Source organism: Taurulus bubalis (genome assembly GCF_910589615.1).
Source record: "Taurulus bubalis genome assembly, chromosome: 1".
Classification (NCBI taxonomy): domain Eukaryota; kingdom Metazoa; phylum Chordata; class Actinopteri; order Perciformes; family Cottidae; genus Taurulus; species Taurulus bubalis.
The window spans coordinates 29,653,644-29,671,975 of NC_136589.1; the positions used below are offsets into that span (position 1 = coordinate 29,653,644).

The following is an 18,332-nucleotide window of genomic DNA, read 5'->3' on the forward strand; positions in this document are numbered from 1 at the left end:
ATAATCACAATATAACATGGCCTGTCGAGGAGCTGTTGCGTAGATGATGTACCTTTGGCATTGAGTAGGCGGAGGGAATGAGATAGTCTGGCGTTGACCTCACCCGTCCCTCGATCCCCCAGTCGGCGGCTCGCATTCACACAAAAATGCTCCGCCCCTATCCAAACACACAGCCAATCACGGGCCACGGGGAAATTCTTTCCCATCATGCCCTCTTCATCTTCTCTGTCCGAAGAATCTCCGGGTGCCTCCTGATGTCTCAGCTCCACAAGGTACAAGGTTTCCATCGCTCTAACGCTCAGCTGTCCTAGAATAATATGAAGTAAACAGTATTCTCTGTACTCAGGATGTGTTTCATCTAAAGACAAATATCCAAACCAAATGACATGGCATCGGGAAATATTTAATCAATATAAAGATATTTTCAAATGAACCCCTACCTTCAATGAGGGTGTCAGACTGTCCCAGCACCCCATCCAACCCCAGGACTCGAGGCAAAATAGCGAGCTTGGCCATGGAGTGCCTCAGGTCCCCGGACAGAGCAAGCTGGAAACCGCGGCTGTCTTTTAGAGACCCTTTGAACTGAGCCAGCAAGGCCTCATGCCCCTGTGTATAGCAGCCATGTAGAGACACACTGGAGGAGACAGGGCACAGTAACTTCAAAAGTCCATAAAGAGACGTTGAACATTGTTTATTACATATATGATTGCCACTGTATATCTGATAAAGACAACATTATACATTTACACAGTGTGATAAAATACAGGTGGATGCACACACCTGTCTGAGGACATGTTGGCAGCCATGTTTACATGCATGTCAGTGGCAGAAGGCAACAGACTCTGGGATACGTTCACCTTCAGTCCCACAGTTCTGTCTCCCATTTGGAAGGTGTGGGATATGTGGGCGTTCAGCTTCACCCTGTCCTTCCCATCAGCCCTCACATGTACTGAGCTACTACCTGAACCAGCCACGATGTCTGCAGTGGCCTTTACCTTAACATGAAAGACATGAAAATCAGAAGACACCTCAGATGCTAAAAGGCAGACAACTTTTTTATTTGACTCTAAACTCTTTTGGGACCAATGAATGACACAACTTGACAAAACATAGAATTGACCCACCTCTAATGTTTTGGGAATCTTTGATTTGAAAGGGTGGCTGAGAGAGGAATAAAGACCGACTCTTTCTGAAGTTCCATTTAGCTGCACAGAAAGCTAATGCGAAAAGATCACCACACATTCATCAGAAATGCTGCCAATTATAACAAGCAACAAATGCTGATTTAGTTTTACTCACTTGGCATTCCTGGCGCTCTATTGTTAGTTTCCCTCTGGCCTGATAATCAAAGTTCCTGCTGTTTTTAGGGTTCCAACATACATTTCCCTCCATTATCGCGGAGGAGGGGAACTGCAGCTGTAACAGAAATACCAGCAAAAAGTTTGGCTTTTCCTACTGTAAACTATATATACTGTATGCTGTTGGAGGTGGACTAACATGCATGTTACAATGCCAACTGCCATCATCATACATCATACAAATCAACACTTGGCAATTGTCTTATCAGTAAAATGTGGATTTCCTGAGTGGAGAGGTCGATTTACCTGGAGCTGATGGGTGAAGTTGGCTTTACATGTAATCACTTGGGGACTTGAGTGAGTGTTCAACTGAACTCGTCCGAAGAAAGTCAGCCTCTCCTTGCTGCCAACCCGCAACCTCCCTTCTATGTCTTTCTGGGTCTGAGAAGGAATAAGATAAGATAAAATAATCCTTTATTAGTCCCGCAGTGGGGAAATTACAGGATTACAGCAGCATTGCTCACAAGTGAACAAAAGAATAGTAAAATATAGAAAATCAATGCCATATGTGTGCCATATATAGAGCACATGTGCCATATATAGAGCATAATATTGATATCAACATCAAGTATTTTACTGAAGCTAGATCATACACATCATCAATCATACAAATACAAATCACCATTTTAATGACTCTGACATAAATTTCTGTTTTTTGTCTAATTTTAAACATATTTCTCTCTAATTCAGCTTGTAATGTAAATGTTGAATATCTTTAGAAATATTGGGACATGGGGTATGTATGATAATGTGTCTGAAAGGATGTTGAATTAGATTTTCACAAACTTTTGTCTCTTTTAGGTCAATGTTTTGGGTTTTGAAGGCTGACAGTTTACCTGGTTGCTGGTTATCATCACACAGGCTTCTGAGTCTGATGGAATAGTGTCCGAGCTGAAAGGATGGACGAGTGCCGAACAAACCTAAATGTGCGGGAGAGCCACAATAAACAAAAATCTCAGAATACCGTAATAAATACTCCCTGACTTTTCTGTTTAAGTATCATGCGTTGAATTAATAAATCCACTTGTGCTACACTTACAAAAGGGCTCGGGGGTCGGTACCCGAGGGTGAGGGTGTGGATGACCTCTCTGTTGCCATGGAGACCAGCTTTCGACTCCAGGATGTAAAGGCCTTTGAGGAGGTCGACGGTGAAAGTCTCCCGCAGGAGGAGAGTCTGAGGAAAAGTCTGGAAGGGCTGTCTGTGCAATATGGGATCGCTGTTGAAGTCAGCAGTGTTCTCGCTGCCATTGTTCATAGTCATGAAATCACAACCATCCTAAAATACATCAATAGATTAATTCTAAGTCAATCAGATTGAGGCACAAACCTGAGCTGGAGCATAGCTGTTTTCTGATACATCTTCTTGTCCTTCCTCAGCTCCTTTACTACTCCCTCAAACTGCAGTTCTGTGGACGGACTCTTCGGCTTTGAGAAGGTCATCTTCAGCATCACTTGCCTCTTTTTCAACTTCTGAAAGAAGTTAGTAGATAGTCATTCTATAAAGAGTTGAAAACATTTAACTGAACACACCCATTCTACGCGGCCCAGTGTCACCACCCACCTTATCCAAAGTGTTGATGACAGCAGTGAGACTGACGTTGTGCTTGTCATAGGTGGAGGCCATCTGCAGGGTGTGGCTGAATTTAGAGATCTCCAGAGAGGCATCTCCTCTCAAGGGTGGAGTCCACAAGGAGCTCAGTGAGCCGGAAGCCTTCACACTTCGCTTCCCCACCACGCCCCACCCTCCTGCCTGTGGAGGGGCGATGAAGGAGTTGGAGGATAAGCAGGCAATGCACATGTGAACATTTTGTAGAACACTTTTCTTAGTTGGTGCTCACAAATGAAATTCCCAGGATGAAAGAAAAGAGTCAAATATGAAACGATTCTCAGATGGAGCAGCACTCTCCTTCCTTACTTGGATGTAGGTGGCCGCTTGTGTGGAAAGCTCCAGACGGGCCTCCCTCTCTCTGCCCCTGTCTCTGTAGAAACCCTCTAGCATGAGGTTACGGATGACCAGCCACTTGCTGGCTGTTAGCTCTGAGGTGAGCTGGAGCGTGTGGCGCTGTTGCTGGCTCAGTTTGTGGGCAGTATAGATGTACAGCCACGGCGTGTCCATGTTAAATGTGCCTGGACAATGATCAGAGACATTAGACTTACTTCTGCATCACTGCCGGTATAGACTCTAACAATAATTTGATGTGAGCTGTTTTACCTTCCCATTTTTTCTGCGGGGCGTCTTTGGGAGGGCTTTTCCAGTGTAATCCAGCCACCAGTGGCATCACGTTGTTGTAGTTGATTTTTAGGTGAGTGCTGCTCTCAGACCCAAGCTGTCTCAGGTGAGAGTGCAGAAGCTGAGTCCTGTAGTTTAAATTCTTCTCTGGCACCTGGAGACTGAACTGGAATATCATGAGACGGAATATATTATTTTATTTTGGACAAAGAAAATCTGCATTTAATGCTTAGACAAGGATTATGTCACAGTATGCAATGTGTTTATAAACATAGATTTGTGTTGTTGTTGTTTTTTTTTTTTGGGGGGGGGGGGGAGCTATCTGAGCCCTCACAGAGGTCTGTTTACCTCTAGTGTGTAGCTGGTGTGATTTTGTGTGGATTGGTTTTTGAAGGACTGGCTCAGAAGAATTGTACGCTTGTTGTTGATCTCATCCCAGTGTTTGCCGTAGCTCATGTCCAGGGATGATTTAATGTGGTCGCGGCTTTCCTCGTGCCTAAGGTGGATCTGTGGACGCACATAAAAGCTGCTCAGTTACCTGTTTTGCCCATCCAGGTAGGAATTAGTCTCTGCAGCTGGAAACCAGCAGCATACGCATGCATGGAAGACAGAACCAAATAAAAAGTATTACATTAGGATTCCTACATGTCTCCAGGTACCTTGTGGTTGATAGGAGCGGTGTTGGAGCAGTAGAATTCATGATCTGCTCTAATGATGTAGGTGAGGTTTGAGTCCCTCTCACTCTTCAGTCTCTGGGACGTGTAGCACTCCTGACGCAGCTGCCTGGCATCACCTGTATAGGGAACTACATATTATCCTTGAAGGCGAAACATTTGCTCGGAAATAGCTTGATTTCTCCAAATGTTGATAGGAGCCATTATTGTAAACTGAAGTCAGTAATGCTGAAATGAAGTTTGTTTGTGGTGCTGAAGAAAGCATGCAGTAATTTTAAAAACATGGTCCACTAAGTCTTTGTTATAAACAGGATCTGGAGTAGATAGTGGGCATACATGCCGCTGCTGAGTTTTTCTAAATGTATCACAGAAATATATCTTAATCTCTGCAAATTATACTGAAATATGTACTACTTTAATAATTATATGAGTGGCAGCTGAAACGTTAAAAAGTTCAGCATAAATATGTGTTTTTCAGTCACTCACCTCCCAGACCATATTTGAGCCTGATCGCGGAGCTCCACAGTGAGCCCTTCTTCTCCATTAGTCCCAGCATCCTGGTGCCGACCACATTGGGTAACAGGAGCTCGGCCTCCACAGAGTACTGTCTACTGCTGCCATCGCGCCTGTGCTCCAGGGCCACTGAATACAGCAAAATGACTTGTTAGATGTAAATGTTGAACATAAAACTGGTGAGAGATAATACATGTGTACTAATTGGTCGTGTTAGTTGGATACCTGACAGTGATGCTGTTTCTCTGAACATGTTCTTCACAGTGGCAGAGAACCTAGTCTTCCTGCCCAGTCCACGAGTAACATTAGCAGAGAGGATCATGGGATGTCCATCAGCGGCCATTTTGGCTTCAAGATGGTAGCGCGTTCTCTGCTCTGACAGGAGGGTTTGAGTGTCAACCAAACCCTAAAGATGACAAAATCATTAACATATTTTATCACTAGGAAAGCATCTATCCTACAGAAAAATCATGTTATAAATCTCAACGCCTACCATGATATAATAATGTAACCCATCAATCAACAGCTCCAGCTTTCCTGACCTTATGTTTCTCTCTTGCTCAAGTTGCCCTGATAAAACAACACAGCATCAGCATTAAATCCTGACAGAGGTGTTTTGTTATGGTGCTCCTTTGTGACCAACCTTGTATTTGGATAATTTTCAGTGGATGGGTGATCCTCAGCAACAGTCTGTGAGGGTTGAAGGTGAGGTCCACAGACATGTCCCTGGGGACAGAGGACTGAGGTGTGGCCAGGAGGAGGTGGATGGAGGCCTCTCTGGGGAGCCAGGTGTCTCTCTGAAACATAAGTTGGGACAGCTTTGTGCGTTAGTCCCTTTGAGAGTAGATAAAGAAATACAACAAGAAAATCATCTCAAGGATGAAACTCGTCTGTGGATCTTTGCACCTGAGGGAGCAGTGAATATGCAGCTTCCAGAAGGTAGTAATGGAGGCCTCTGTCCAGCTTCAGCAGCCTGAGGGAGAGGTGGACCGGTCCTGGAGCAGGAAGTGAAACACCTGTGGCAGGTAATGGGTAGGAGGCATTGGAGCACAGCTGCCAGCCGACCATCTTGGACACTGCAAAGAACACAGGGATTGGTTAATAATTGTACTATTATCATGTGACCATTGCAGGAAGTCAGTTGATCAATTAAACAATTATGGCCAACTTTCACTTTTTTAAATAAACGTTCTGAAAAAACTGAAATAATTTACTTTCTGAATCACCCTTTTAAAATCCAGCCAGAATACACACACAAACATGTACACACACAGAGAAGAATAGGCAATGTCAGTAAGAATTCAAAAGGGTTAATACCAACAAAGTCTGTGTGTCATTATGATAACATACACACAGTGTTTGAGGACTTACATGTCTTTGGTGTGCAGGTGGTCTTCTGAACTTGACTCTTTGGCCCCTTTATCTCTTCTCGGTGGTCTCCACTGATCTGAAACACTTTGGAGCTGGTGAACACAAAAAAACACATGCTCTTTAGGAAACCATCATTCTCAACACTTCTTCAAATCTTCTGCAATATCATAAACACCAACTAACAGACTATATATTTGTTAGAAATAAATAATAAAAAAGTATACAAAATGTATAGTTTGCACACACTGCAAACATATGATATATTTTCAAGAGGGAAAATAAAAAGTACTTGATGTTTTAATGCATATATTTATGCTTTTTTACGGTAATTGATAAGCCTACACGGAGTGTAGTAAAGAACATAAAACATCCAACCTTCTCCATCTATAATGTATTTAAAAGTTTTTCGCCCACATGTAATCCCTGTCTTAATCATTGTAATAATCACCTTAGAGAGACGATGTCCATGACGTCCTCCGGTGTGTTAAGTGTCACCCTGACATCCCGCCCCTCCTGCAGCTGAATGCTGCCATCCAGACTGGTGGAGCTCCTTAGCTCAGAGACCCAGTCCACTGCAGCTTGACCCAAAGCACCGTCAACCCCCATCATGGCAGACAGCCGCACATAGGCACTGAGAATAAAGACAGCAGTTACACTCTAGTGAAGGGCACAGTTTGAAACCAAAGGTCAGGGTTGTAGCCCCTGTCACATGCGTTAAAATGGAAGTACTTGGGTTTGATGTATCCAGTCAGGGAGAAGTGAGAAGTATCCCTGTAGTTGACATTGCCCTTCAGACGCAGCGACAGCAGGGAGGTTGTGTTGATGCTCAGTTTGATGGGCAAACCAGACAGTGACGGTAAAACCAGCTCGTCTGTCATCAGCACGGCCCTGTGGTTCAGCTGAACCTCATGACCCTGGAGGACAAGGAGGAAGGAAGGCAGATTAAGAGTGAAAACAGCAGCGAGGATGAAAATGAGAGGGGGTGATCAGCCAGAGAAGAGACCAGCGACTGTGAGAACAATCTACCTCCAGTATACCTTGAGCAGTTTGACAGCCAGTCCTGCCATGCTCAGCGACAGCTGGTCAATCTGATTGTAGAGATCTTCACATGTAAACACGCTGAGCTCATTGCCAAACACCTTAACACTGACCCAACACTTGGGCCTGTTCTCCTCAGTTCTCCTCCTCCCAAACAACTGCAAAAGACAAAGTCAAAATATGTTGTAGTGAAATGTACCTTCACTCAATGCAAAACTTTACAAAACAAGAAATCTTAAGCAATAAAAATCGCCATATATGACTACTTATATATGTCAAAGAATCTAAAATGTTTGCCTTCCTTATGATCTTCTTACAATAGGCTTATTAAAATCCAGGCTATTAAAAGTGTAAAATGAGAAGAAAAAAAAGGTTTTACAAAATGGACTGTCAAGATACCAGCTAAATTCTAAATGCAACGTAAATGGCTGCTAATCTGCTTCACACTGCTCCTCCCCATCCCCAGTCGAGATGATTGTTTTACAACAATCACAGTGACCTCACCATGGCCCTGGCCTGGCTCAGATAACTGCTGGTGCCAGATAAACACTTTTCCTTTTCTGCTCTATGATCATCATCTGTTTGTCTTCTTGTCCTCCTCGTCTCTCTGGGCTGCGTCTTTCGACTTTGAGCCATAGACTCTCCATTGGAGTTGAAGTTTTGGTGACCAAAAACATTCTTCAAAAGTGGCTCAGCATTTTCAACGTGAAGGTCCACCTTAGTTGGGAAACAAAATGCATGCATTCAACATCATGTTGTAAGACTCTAACACTAATATAGGAATCAAATGGATACGAAACTCACTTCCAGAAGATTGTGGGCTCTGCCATGAAAATATAGAGTCAGGTTGGCCGTGGCAGATCTTGGTAGAAATGATTTGGGAGAGAAAACCAAAGATGTTTCCACATTTGTAATTCCCATACCTGAAGCAAACAAAAAAGCAGAACAATTCAGACGTTTATCCCGATTGCAATTTTGCTGTATTTAAAGCTGAAGTGAAGCCGTCATTACCTGATGAAACTGTGTAGTCTGAATAGGAGGAGTATTTCAAAAAGTCAGCTTCAAAGTCTCTGCTGATAATGTCGTCAGGCAGTGACTCGATTAGGACCTGCTTCATGGGGTCCTCGCTCCTCAGGACATTAGTCAGGTGACTCCACACATATGATCCCACTAGAGAAGCAGGAGAGAAAAGGCTTATGAATGTCAAACTGAACAAGAACATTAACAAGGCAAGCACTTCTTTTCCTCGCCTCTAAGTCTTGTGGTACTGCAAAACAAAAATAAATGTTGAAGTGGAGGCACTAAAGAATATTTCACCTGTTCGATAATGAAGCAGAAATAGGATCATGAGCAGTAGTGACGTTAGTTCATCAATATTATTATTGTTTACTAAACATTTTCACTGGGAGAAGCAACTATGAGCATCCCCTCTACAAACTACAGTGGTTTGAATCAGACCTTGGCTGGATGTCTCGTTCCTCAGAGTCATCTTCACCACTTCAAACACGTTTTGATCGGAGCAGCGCATGAGCTGCTGGTATGCAGTGATTCTGACCTCGGGATCCTCCTGGGAGGACCGGTACAGCTGCAACAGCACAGATCTCTGAAGCAAGAAAACTCCTGTCAGTCACTGATGTCAGACTGCCGATCACCTCTTCACCTCCACCTCAACTCATCATGAATCAATTAGAAAGTCAGCCTCTGTGATATGAAGACTTATTATATTTACATTTGAGTGACAAACTGTCCCTTAAAAGTGGCATTGGCTTATAATCAATTAAAAGGTCCAATATGATTCTTGTCAAATTATTTTGTTATGTAGAGTGAGCTGGAAGTGAGCTAAGTTTTGTCTTTCTACAAATGTAAACAAAAAATATCTGAAGGAATGTGTGAATGTGTGTGAAATATCTTGATGTCATTATAGCAATTAAAAGTTCAGCTTCATACTTGCATTTGGCGTTTCGACTGGAACATGTTTCACTGCTTTAATGTCAAATAAACATATCATATTTTTCATACTGTCTGTCTTAATATACCTGTCTGCTCTGATTGGCATGCGAGAAAAACATGGTGATCCTTTGCAAAGGCGGTTCTAAAGCCATGGGGAAACGGACAGTGTTGTCTTATTTAACAGTTTGTGGGTTGGTAGTCACTCCAGATACCCATATACGTGCACATGCACTGAAAAAATAATGAATGAATTTTCTCTCATGATATGTGCATTTAAGAATTAGTTACATAATCAACTCACATCAGCTGAGCAGGGAAAGCGTCTGAAGGCTTGGACGGCAGCAAGTCTCAGCTCCAGTGCAGTTGAGTGGCCGAGCATGAAGCAATGAAGCAGAGGAATGAAGGTTGGCGCAGACAGACCAGTGTTTCCCACTGATTTCAGTGCATACAAAAGCTGTCGGGTTGACAAAATATATGCATATTAGGAATTGTTTATCTAAAATTGTTCAAAGCACCAGTTTTAGTACCAGTTTTGAATGAGTATTTGTTTGAAGAAAAAGCACCTTAACTCGAGTGAGTTGTTCTCCCTCGCAGCCGTCCTTCAGGGTTTCCTCAAGCATCCCCATGAATGACTGCACCTGAGGAAGTTCACTACAGGAGCCTTGAGATCTTTGGCACAGTTGATAGACCAGAGATGACCCGGCTAACAGCGCCTTGGACGACACCTCAGGGAGCTCCAGTAAGGCCTAACAAAGACAGCAGAGACACAGTGTGCGCTCAGCCTCGAGGCCTTAATGTTTCTTTCACAAGAAGAGGGTGTTCACTTTTTATAGATGGATGGGGAAGCTACTTCAATTTCTATATCTCTGGCATCAATTTGACTTATATATCAGGAGTGAATACCGAGAGTAGCATTGACGAGAGGTTTAGGTCTTTATTAATGTCAGATATTCCTACATTGATGGAGTTGATGATCTGTGGCGATGGATGAGGGATGAGGGCTATGGTGGTGAGAAAAGCGTGAGCCTGCTCCTCCCCCAGTTCTTTGTTCCGCATGAGGCCGGTCAGTAGCACGATGCAATTTTCAGATCCACAGGCCGGTAAAGCATCCAACAAAGGCTGCCTGTCCAAACAGTTAATCAACATCAATATCAACCTCTGCTGTAACCTGTGTCCCACACTATAATGTGGTGTTGTATAAATGTTCTGTTTCCAGTCTTTATGCTCGGCTAACCGACTGGCAGCTGTAGCTTCCTATTGACATGAGGTGATTTTCATTCTCCATCTCATTTAGTTGGGCCAGTGAGTCATGCAATGTACAATAGTACACAACAAGAGGTACTGCCACACCTCACTGAAAGGAGGTCATTGTTATTTTTGTTATCAGTTACACCTGTGTTCAACAAGTCAGAACGTCCTCGATGATAAAGGTGTATTTGCGATACACTGTGATGCTAAGGACTAAGGAGGGCCCACTCTACTGAAGGTCATCTGTGTCTCAGAATTTCTGTCCCACACAGACGTCCTTTTGACTTTAATCTGATTTACTGGTAGTACACCATTTTGTGTTAACTGTAACAAGTGTGGAAATGCCAAACTCACACCATCATGTAGAGACATTGATGAAAACCTGAAGGACTAGACATAAGATGCTCCATCATTAAACACTGCAGATACTAACCAGTCATTGCGACACTTGAAAGACGCTTCTTGCCAAAGTGTCTTGAGTTGAGAAAGAGTCAGATCTCTCAGCTGGAAAGCCAGTTGAAGGAACTTTTGTGATACCTTGAAGAAAATACAAACACATAAGGATTTACGTTATATGCATCATAAACAAGTGAAATTTAAGCTCAAGTTTTTCAAAACTATTAATTTTCAACCAGAACAAATCGCCCTCCCGCAGAACTGCGAACACACTTTTTCAACACACCAATCACCTGATCCCAACACAGTAATAAATTACAGGTGTCAGGTTCCGATGTAAATAAACTACGATGACGGTTGATTAGGTTTGACTGGCCTCCTGTGTATGGGACTAACACATTAAAATGATACACAGCCAAGCCCCAGGGAAGGAAAGCCACAAATACAAACACAAACAAGCCAACAGTAGTCTGGGTTATGTTACAGCTATACGTGATTTATATTAATTTGATGAAGACGATAAGTGTTCTTTACAGATAAATACAGTTTAAAGATGACTGCAACCTGTTGAGTCCTACCAGTTGGGGGTCTGAGGTGAGGCTACATAACATCCTGACAGTTTGACTGGCTTGCTGAGGTGTTGATGCCCTGGCTTTTCCTGGCCTTGCAGTCCCTTCATCCTCAAACTGCAGGTCAGTCAGCACGCCAAGACGTAAGACATCTGCATGAGCATTGAGGAGAACAAGCATCAGGGTCCACGTCTGTAAAACCGCACAGTTGCTAAGGTTTCGGTACTACTCCTGACCTGCTCCAGAGGGAGACCCCGGTTGGGATCTGAGCAGGAGCAAGGTGGACACTGTTTGGGTCTTCACCAGCCCTGCAGCCCTGGACCACGTTGCCATGGAAACGGCTTCAGTACAGTTGACCTCTTCCATCACTGTTGATCCATGCCTCTGAACGCAGTGCAGCTCTGACTGCACTGACTAACAAAAAAGACAACAAATCTCCCATCAAAAAAAGCATGAATCAATCAACTGTTGAACCAAATGACAACACAAAACTAGTTCTTCCTCTTATTCTGTGGTGCAGAAAAGTTACAACCAGCGTCATTGCCCACTTTCAACTTCCACTTCTCTTTAACTATTAGTCCAGGTCCATAGCTAGGATTTTAGAAGTCCAACAATAACTATGCTGTGTTTACTTACTTTTTTATTTACACAAATTATGGCCTAACTGCACACAGCTAGTAAAACAATATAACTGGAGAAATATTTAATCATATAAATATTAGTTTGACCTCATATACTGAGTCTAATAACATTGAAATCAGCCTAACACAACTACCCTGTGTACACTGTTTTTATTGAATATAATGTAAACTCTGTGTCTACAGTGGGATCCCTATAAAAATAAAACACAGAAGAGAGGTAAACTCACTGTATCTTCAGTTAAAGATACTGAATGGGGCCAGAAGTTTGCCAGCCTGGATGCTTGGCACTGTTTTAGATCCCTGCTCTTCAGCAGTACATGTCCTCTCCTTTCATACCTGCTGGTGCACGTTCCGTACACATCAGTCTGAGAAAGAGTTGTTTAAGAAAAGTCAGATAACCATGTGAACACAATATATTAAGGCAAAATGGTGTTATTGGAGATTATTGTTTGCAGCAGGAATAGAGGTGGTATTGGTCAGACTATAAGTAGTTTACATCCCAGTATACATCTTGCAAATCGAGCATATATAAGATAAAACATAGCCCTCATTAACCATCACCTCCTTTTCCAATTCCTGTTTGGAAGCCATGCGGGAGGTCTGGAGCATACTCAGTAGAGCCCTTTTAATGTTGAGGGCCCACACCTGCTCCCCCTCCTGGAGACAGAGGGCCGTGACCTTTCCCTCCCGGAGGGAGAACTTGAGGCGCTTTCTCTCCAGTGACTCCCTGGGAAACAAAAACACCAGATGAGCCCCCCGAGACCCGGGAACAAACAAGTGGAGCATCTGAACAGAGTATCACATTCAGAGGGGAAACAGTTGTGGCATTCCAAAATGATCTGGACTTAAACTTTGATTGCTGCAGGCCGAGAAAAGACAGAACCACATGCATGCATGCAGAACAACATGTATTCATTCACTATAACACATCAGAGTGTGTGAAATCAAAAGAATAATACCTCAAGCTCTTTAAACGTTGCACAGAGTGTTCTTTTTGAGGGGACAGACGCTTTATCTGTGGATTTCTAATCTGTTGGACAAGCATGTGCATAGATCATTGTTTTTTTGCAGTAGCCTACTTTATTTTTATTAATTTTTTTCAAAATTTTCTTTATGAAAGCTGACCTGCATCATTAGGTGACACTTTGAAACCACGTCAATATCAACAACACAGTCCAAAGCCAATCCATTCCTGCCAGCATTGGAGCCATGAAGAGTTGTGGTAATTGTTGTGCTATATCTGTAAGTATACCTCACCCCTCTCTGATAGGACAAGTCAAAGGTAGGAAACCCTACAGACATGAAACAATAATTAAAAAAATAAATATGTCACCAAGGGAAATCTTACAAATAATTGAATGTCTTGAATGAAGAAGAAAAACGTTATTTAAGTATTTGTCAGTGAGCATGCATCATATTCAACATAAGCGCAAACTGGATTCTCACCAGCACAACTTGAATCACAGAGATTTGGTTTGGTCTGAAAGCCATCACCTTCTGCAAAGAAAATCAGGTAAAAAAATTCAATTCTCAAACAACGCCTGCTATACCTATGTACTGAACACTCAAAGTAACGTCATCTTGACTCTAGTCAACTCTTAATTCAATGGAAAGTAAATGGCATACCAGGAATGGAGAAAAAAAAACACACAAGATAAACAACAAAAGTCATAAAACTCACCCTGTAGCAGAACAAAAATTAGTGTAACATTTAGACAATTGAGAAGTAACAAGAACATAGCCATAGCAGCCCTAATTCACGGCAGGTCTGGCTGCATCTAAGCCTCCACATGTAAGCGAAATGAAAACCAAGCACTGTTCACAGCCACTGAAAGACCACACTTGTACATGAGCTCCCACAGTGACCCATGGTGCTCCCAGCGACCAATCAGGAAATACCTTCCAAGCTGGGGCTACAAAACACTCACTGAGCCAATCACTTGACACAGTACTGGGCCTCACAAAAATAAAAAAGTTGTCTTATTCCCCCCATTAACCTGGACATACATACGACATGAGACACATTGGAAAATGATGGATTGTTTATTGCAGGAAAGTTAAACAGTTTGAATGCTAGCAGGCCGGCAGCATAATTACTTAGTCATCTGCATGGATAGATAAGGGCACAATAACGACAACACCTTATGCAGTACAATACACTACAAACAGCACAATAATAATTGCCAACGTTTTTTGCTGTTGTACATCTTCCAAAATAGAATAGATTTGCTTGAAAATTATTTCCAGATACACACTCCTATACAAACACTGTCAATATATCAATAAACCATGCATTTGAAGACAAAACAAACTAGAGGTAGGCTGATCGTGTCTGTGTCTCGAGATAAAAAATATTAAAAGTAGATATTTAGGGACTAAAGACTTTTCATATAACTTTTTTTTTTGCCAGAAATGTGAATTAAAAAGCCCCGCACCGCTCAGCTACGTAGTTGGGCTAAAACTAAATAACCCATCACGCCTTCCGTTCAAACCCGATCTCCTTCCCCCATCATTACCCAAACAGCCTGCCACCTACTTTCCAGGATGCACCCGCCGCCGCGGTCCACGCCCGAGTTGCGACGTCAGTCGCTGCGTGCTGCTGGTTGGCGCTGCGTTCATAACCCAGCCAAAAATGTAATCTTTGAGTTTTCCTTAAAATACTGTTAATCTGCGTTCACCCTCAACTTTTAAGTCATAAAAATAGTACTACAATAACATAGAATAAGTATGCCTAATAGGATGTATTAGGATTTTAAAAAATATATACACGTGTTTTATTGGTAATATATAAAAAATACGCCACCAGTACACAACTAGATGCACCATTTGAGTGTAATATTGTGATTTGCTATAGGACAGTGACTTAAATGTATAAATCAAATATTGGAGCAATTGTAGTGAAAGAATACGATGTGCTACGAGTGCTGCATTTATACACATTTAAACACACCGTCGTCCTGTTTTATCTGACAGACCCTGAACGCACCCTTAGTCCGGACCAGGGGGCGTAGGTTTGACCGGCTTCTCCGCGGCTCAGACACAATGAACCGTCAGACGGTGAGGGACACGCATGTTTGCCCGGAGGCATTGGCACGGTTTTAGCACATTATTATTCTCATTTCAATCTTTTTTTGGATAAAGTTAGTCTCTTTTTAACTACCGACACGCTATATGGCTGTAACAAGGCTCGGCTGGAAACGGTTGGTTCGTCGAGTTTGATGAAAACGAGGTCAGGCTCAGACTACTGTTAGCCCCTCCTGGCGGAAATTTCTTTTTCGTTTATTTTTTTTGTAGATAAAGCCACCAAACAAGGCCGGTAACAATGTCGTTGACGGCTTCGTCTGATTATTTTGCTGCCGAGTGTCTCGTGTCGATATCCAGCGGTCCTGTCCTGCACAGACCCACCCCGGTCGCCCCCGCCAGTCAGCCGGCCCCAATGGGCCTGCTCCCCGGGGAGCCCGAGATGTCGTGCGAGGACAGGGAAGTGCGGGAGGCACTGAGGCTGGAGGGGGCCAACATGATGGCGGTGGCCGGCATCCTCACCGACCTACACGGCAAGTTCCGCCCCATGTCGGCCTACTCGGAGAGCAGCAACTCCTCGTGTGGTGGGGAGAGCGGTTACACCACGTTGTCCGACCCCACCACCCCTACCATGACCCCCTCTGCCACCCCTATCCCCGGACAGCAGCAGATCAGGGGGGGAGGAGGCGTGGGGCCCCCGCGGTCCCCGGTGAAGCGACATCAGTGCACTTTCGACGGATGCGACAGAGTTTATGGGAAGTCGTCCCACCTGAAGGCACATATCCGGACACACACAGGTAAGGAAACACAATAACAGTGTGGTTGCATCAGCAGTTTACATGTGGTGGAGCTGCCTCCATAAAGTTAGTTGGCGAACGCCTAAATATCAACATTGTGCCCAACTTGTGCTATGTCGATGGCATGCAAGCCCACGTTGTTATTACGGGACTATCATAGAGAAATATGGGACGTGGTGTGCTCTTTGTGGGATTAGCTAATAGTAGTGTGGTGGTGTAAAATGTGTTCCCATTTACCCTCGACTTGGTACAATAACGTGGCCAAACAAAGAGGGAAAGACAGAACAACTCCCCTCAGAGACTGACAAAGAAGTAAACTAACAAAAGAACTGGGCAGGACGTTAAAATCGGTGACGATGGTCTTCCTCCCGCCTGCATTTGCATATGAAATGAACGTAAGACGAAACCTTAACTTCGAGAGCAGCGAGTTTATTGTTGGGCAAAGTGGGTCCTGTTGACGGCAGCCAGTGCTGGATGTTTGGGCTGTTGAGTTTTTTCTTTGGGCATCAACTTCTCTTCCTGGCGTCTGCTAACGAGTTTTAATCGATTTTATCCTCTAAATTATTGATAAAACGTCGGAAGAAGACCTGCAGAGGGCGCGTCCGATAATGGATGCGTCACCCCGATGTCTGGATGAACACGTTTTCGTTTCTTTTTGGTTGTTTAGCTGAGGGAAATCCCTGAACGTGTGGTGGCGCCTCACCCCGGTTTTCAACGGTGAATTTGCCACGATGCACTAGCTAGGTGTGGTTTGAAGTAGATCCACCTGTGTAAAAAAAAAACGGGGATCTACAACTGAGATGTAAATCCCCGTTGTAGAGCTCCACGTAAACCTCCATGTGAATTATCACTAAAATAAATCTGTGTGTTCAGGGTCAGTGAGCAGGCGCAAACGGATTAAGGACAGGAAACGGCTCAGAAACGGGGGTGGGAACGCCCACAAAGAACTCTGCAACAACAACGTGGCCTGGCTTTGTGATCTTGAAAATGGCTCCGAGCATCCTACTCGCTTATCCTGGGTTTGCTCATGTTGCCTGCAAGAGATTAAGGCTAGTATTAGCTTAGCAAGACTAATCTGGAGAGTATAAAGCCTAAATATGTGTTGTCACGTATTTATTAACAATGTAGAGATGTATTTGTCTACACCATATTTCACAAAAGTAATGCTAGATTTTGCTGGCCCTGGTTGGTATTGCATGAGCTCAGTTAAACTTTACTCCAGGAACGTATTCACACATTGCTTATCAATATTTGGTCTCTGAGTATATTTGTTAAAGGAAACAATAGTAAATAACCCTGTTCTGCCACACAAGTTGAATGCAGATAATTATTATCGTGAAGGAACAAAATATAACATAATACACAGACTATAAAATGTCAAAATCCAAAACTTTATTGTTATTTAAGATATGATGTATTAAATAATTAAAAAATAAATGCACAAATGAGAAATGAATTAGTTTGATACTCGATTATTTCAATAATTTAATAAAAAATATGAATGCAATCATTCCCTATTTTCACTATGAATTGGGAGGATTTGCTGATTTTCTTTGTTTTCTGTGATAGTAAATTGAATAATTTGGGGGTTTGAACTGTTGGTTGGACAAAATCATCTATTTGAAGACCTTTTGCTTTTTGCCATGGGCATTTTCACTATATTTTGACATTTTAAAGACCCAATGATTAATCAATGTCTGTAGAATTCTGCAGATTATCGATAATGGGAATCATTATACATACCAGCTGCTATTTCACCGATGTACTGCATTGGTGCCACACTTGTACAAAATCAGATTAAGTGATTGTCTCCCAAGTGTTAGTAACATATTTTAGCCATCAAAAACAAAATCTAATGCACGCTTGCATTGTAAAGCTAAGCTATCTTTGATAAATGATATGGTGGTAAATGGTTCTCCCCTCTCTTCTCTGCCTCCACGCTGCAGGTGAGAGGCCTTTCCCATGCTCCTGGCCCGACTGTGAAAAGAAGTTTGCCCGCTCCGATGAGCTCGCCCGCCACACCCGCACCCACACAGGGGAAAAACGCTTTCTGTGCCCACTATGCGATAAGCGCTTCATGCGCAGCGACCACCTGATCAAGCATGCCCGTCGCCATCCTGACTTCAAGCCCTCCATGTTGGGCCGTAACAAGGGCACATCCTCCTCTCCCAGCCCAATCATGCACCATTAGAATGGAGTGGTTTCCCAGCAGGAGCACAGAAGATCACAGTGGTTTCAAGTTAACCAGCTACAATCAGAGCCGCTGATTAGGCTTTAGCATTGCTGTGTTGTACTAAAAAAATGCACATTACACACACACACACACACACACACAGAAAATTGGATGCGAGGTTGAAGCAGCTTCATCCCTCCATCAACATAGATGAGTCATGTGACCACTATCCACCTGCTCAACATAACAAGGGTTGGGTATCGAGAATGCTCCATTCGTTAAGAAATGTGCTTTTCGATTCCACTTATCGTTTCCTGAAAACTAAGTTTGGACCTAAGCACTTTATTTATATT

At 43.2% G+C, this 18,332-nt stretch overlaps 1 protein-coding gene across 1 annotated transcript; it reads left to right on the forward strand.

Moving 5' to 3' along the window:
- Nucleotides 1–15,310: 15,310 nt before the first annotated feature.
- On the forward strand, nucleotides 15,311–17,997 carry LOC306735528 (Krueppel-like factor 9; the record flags this gene model as incomplete). The annotated part of the gene is made up of 2 exons (XM_079217005.1): nucleotides 15,311–15,806; nucleotides 17,753–17,997. The coding sequence occupies 2 exons, from the start codon at nucleotides 15,311–15,313 to the stop codon at nucleotides 17,995–17,997; spliced, it is 741 nt and encodes a 246-aa protein (XP_079073131.1).
- Between the last annotated feature and the right edge of the window lie 335 nt (nucleotides 17,998–18,332).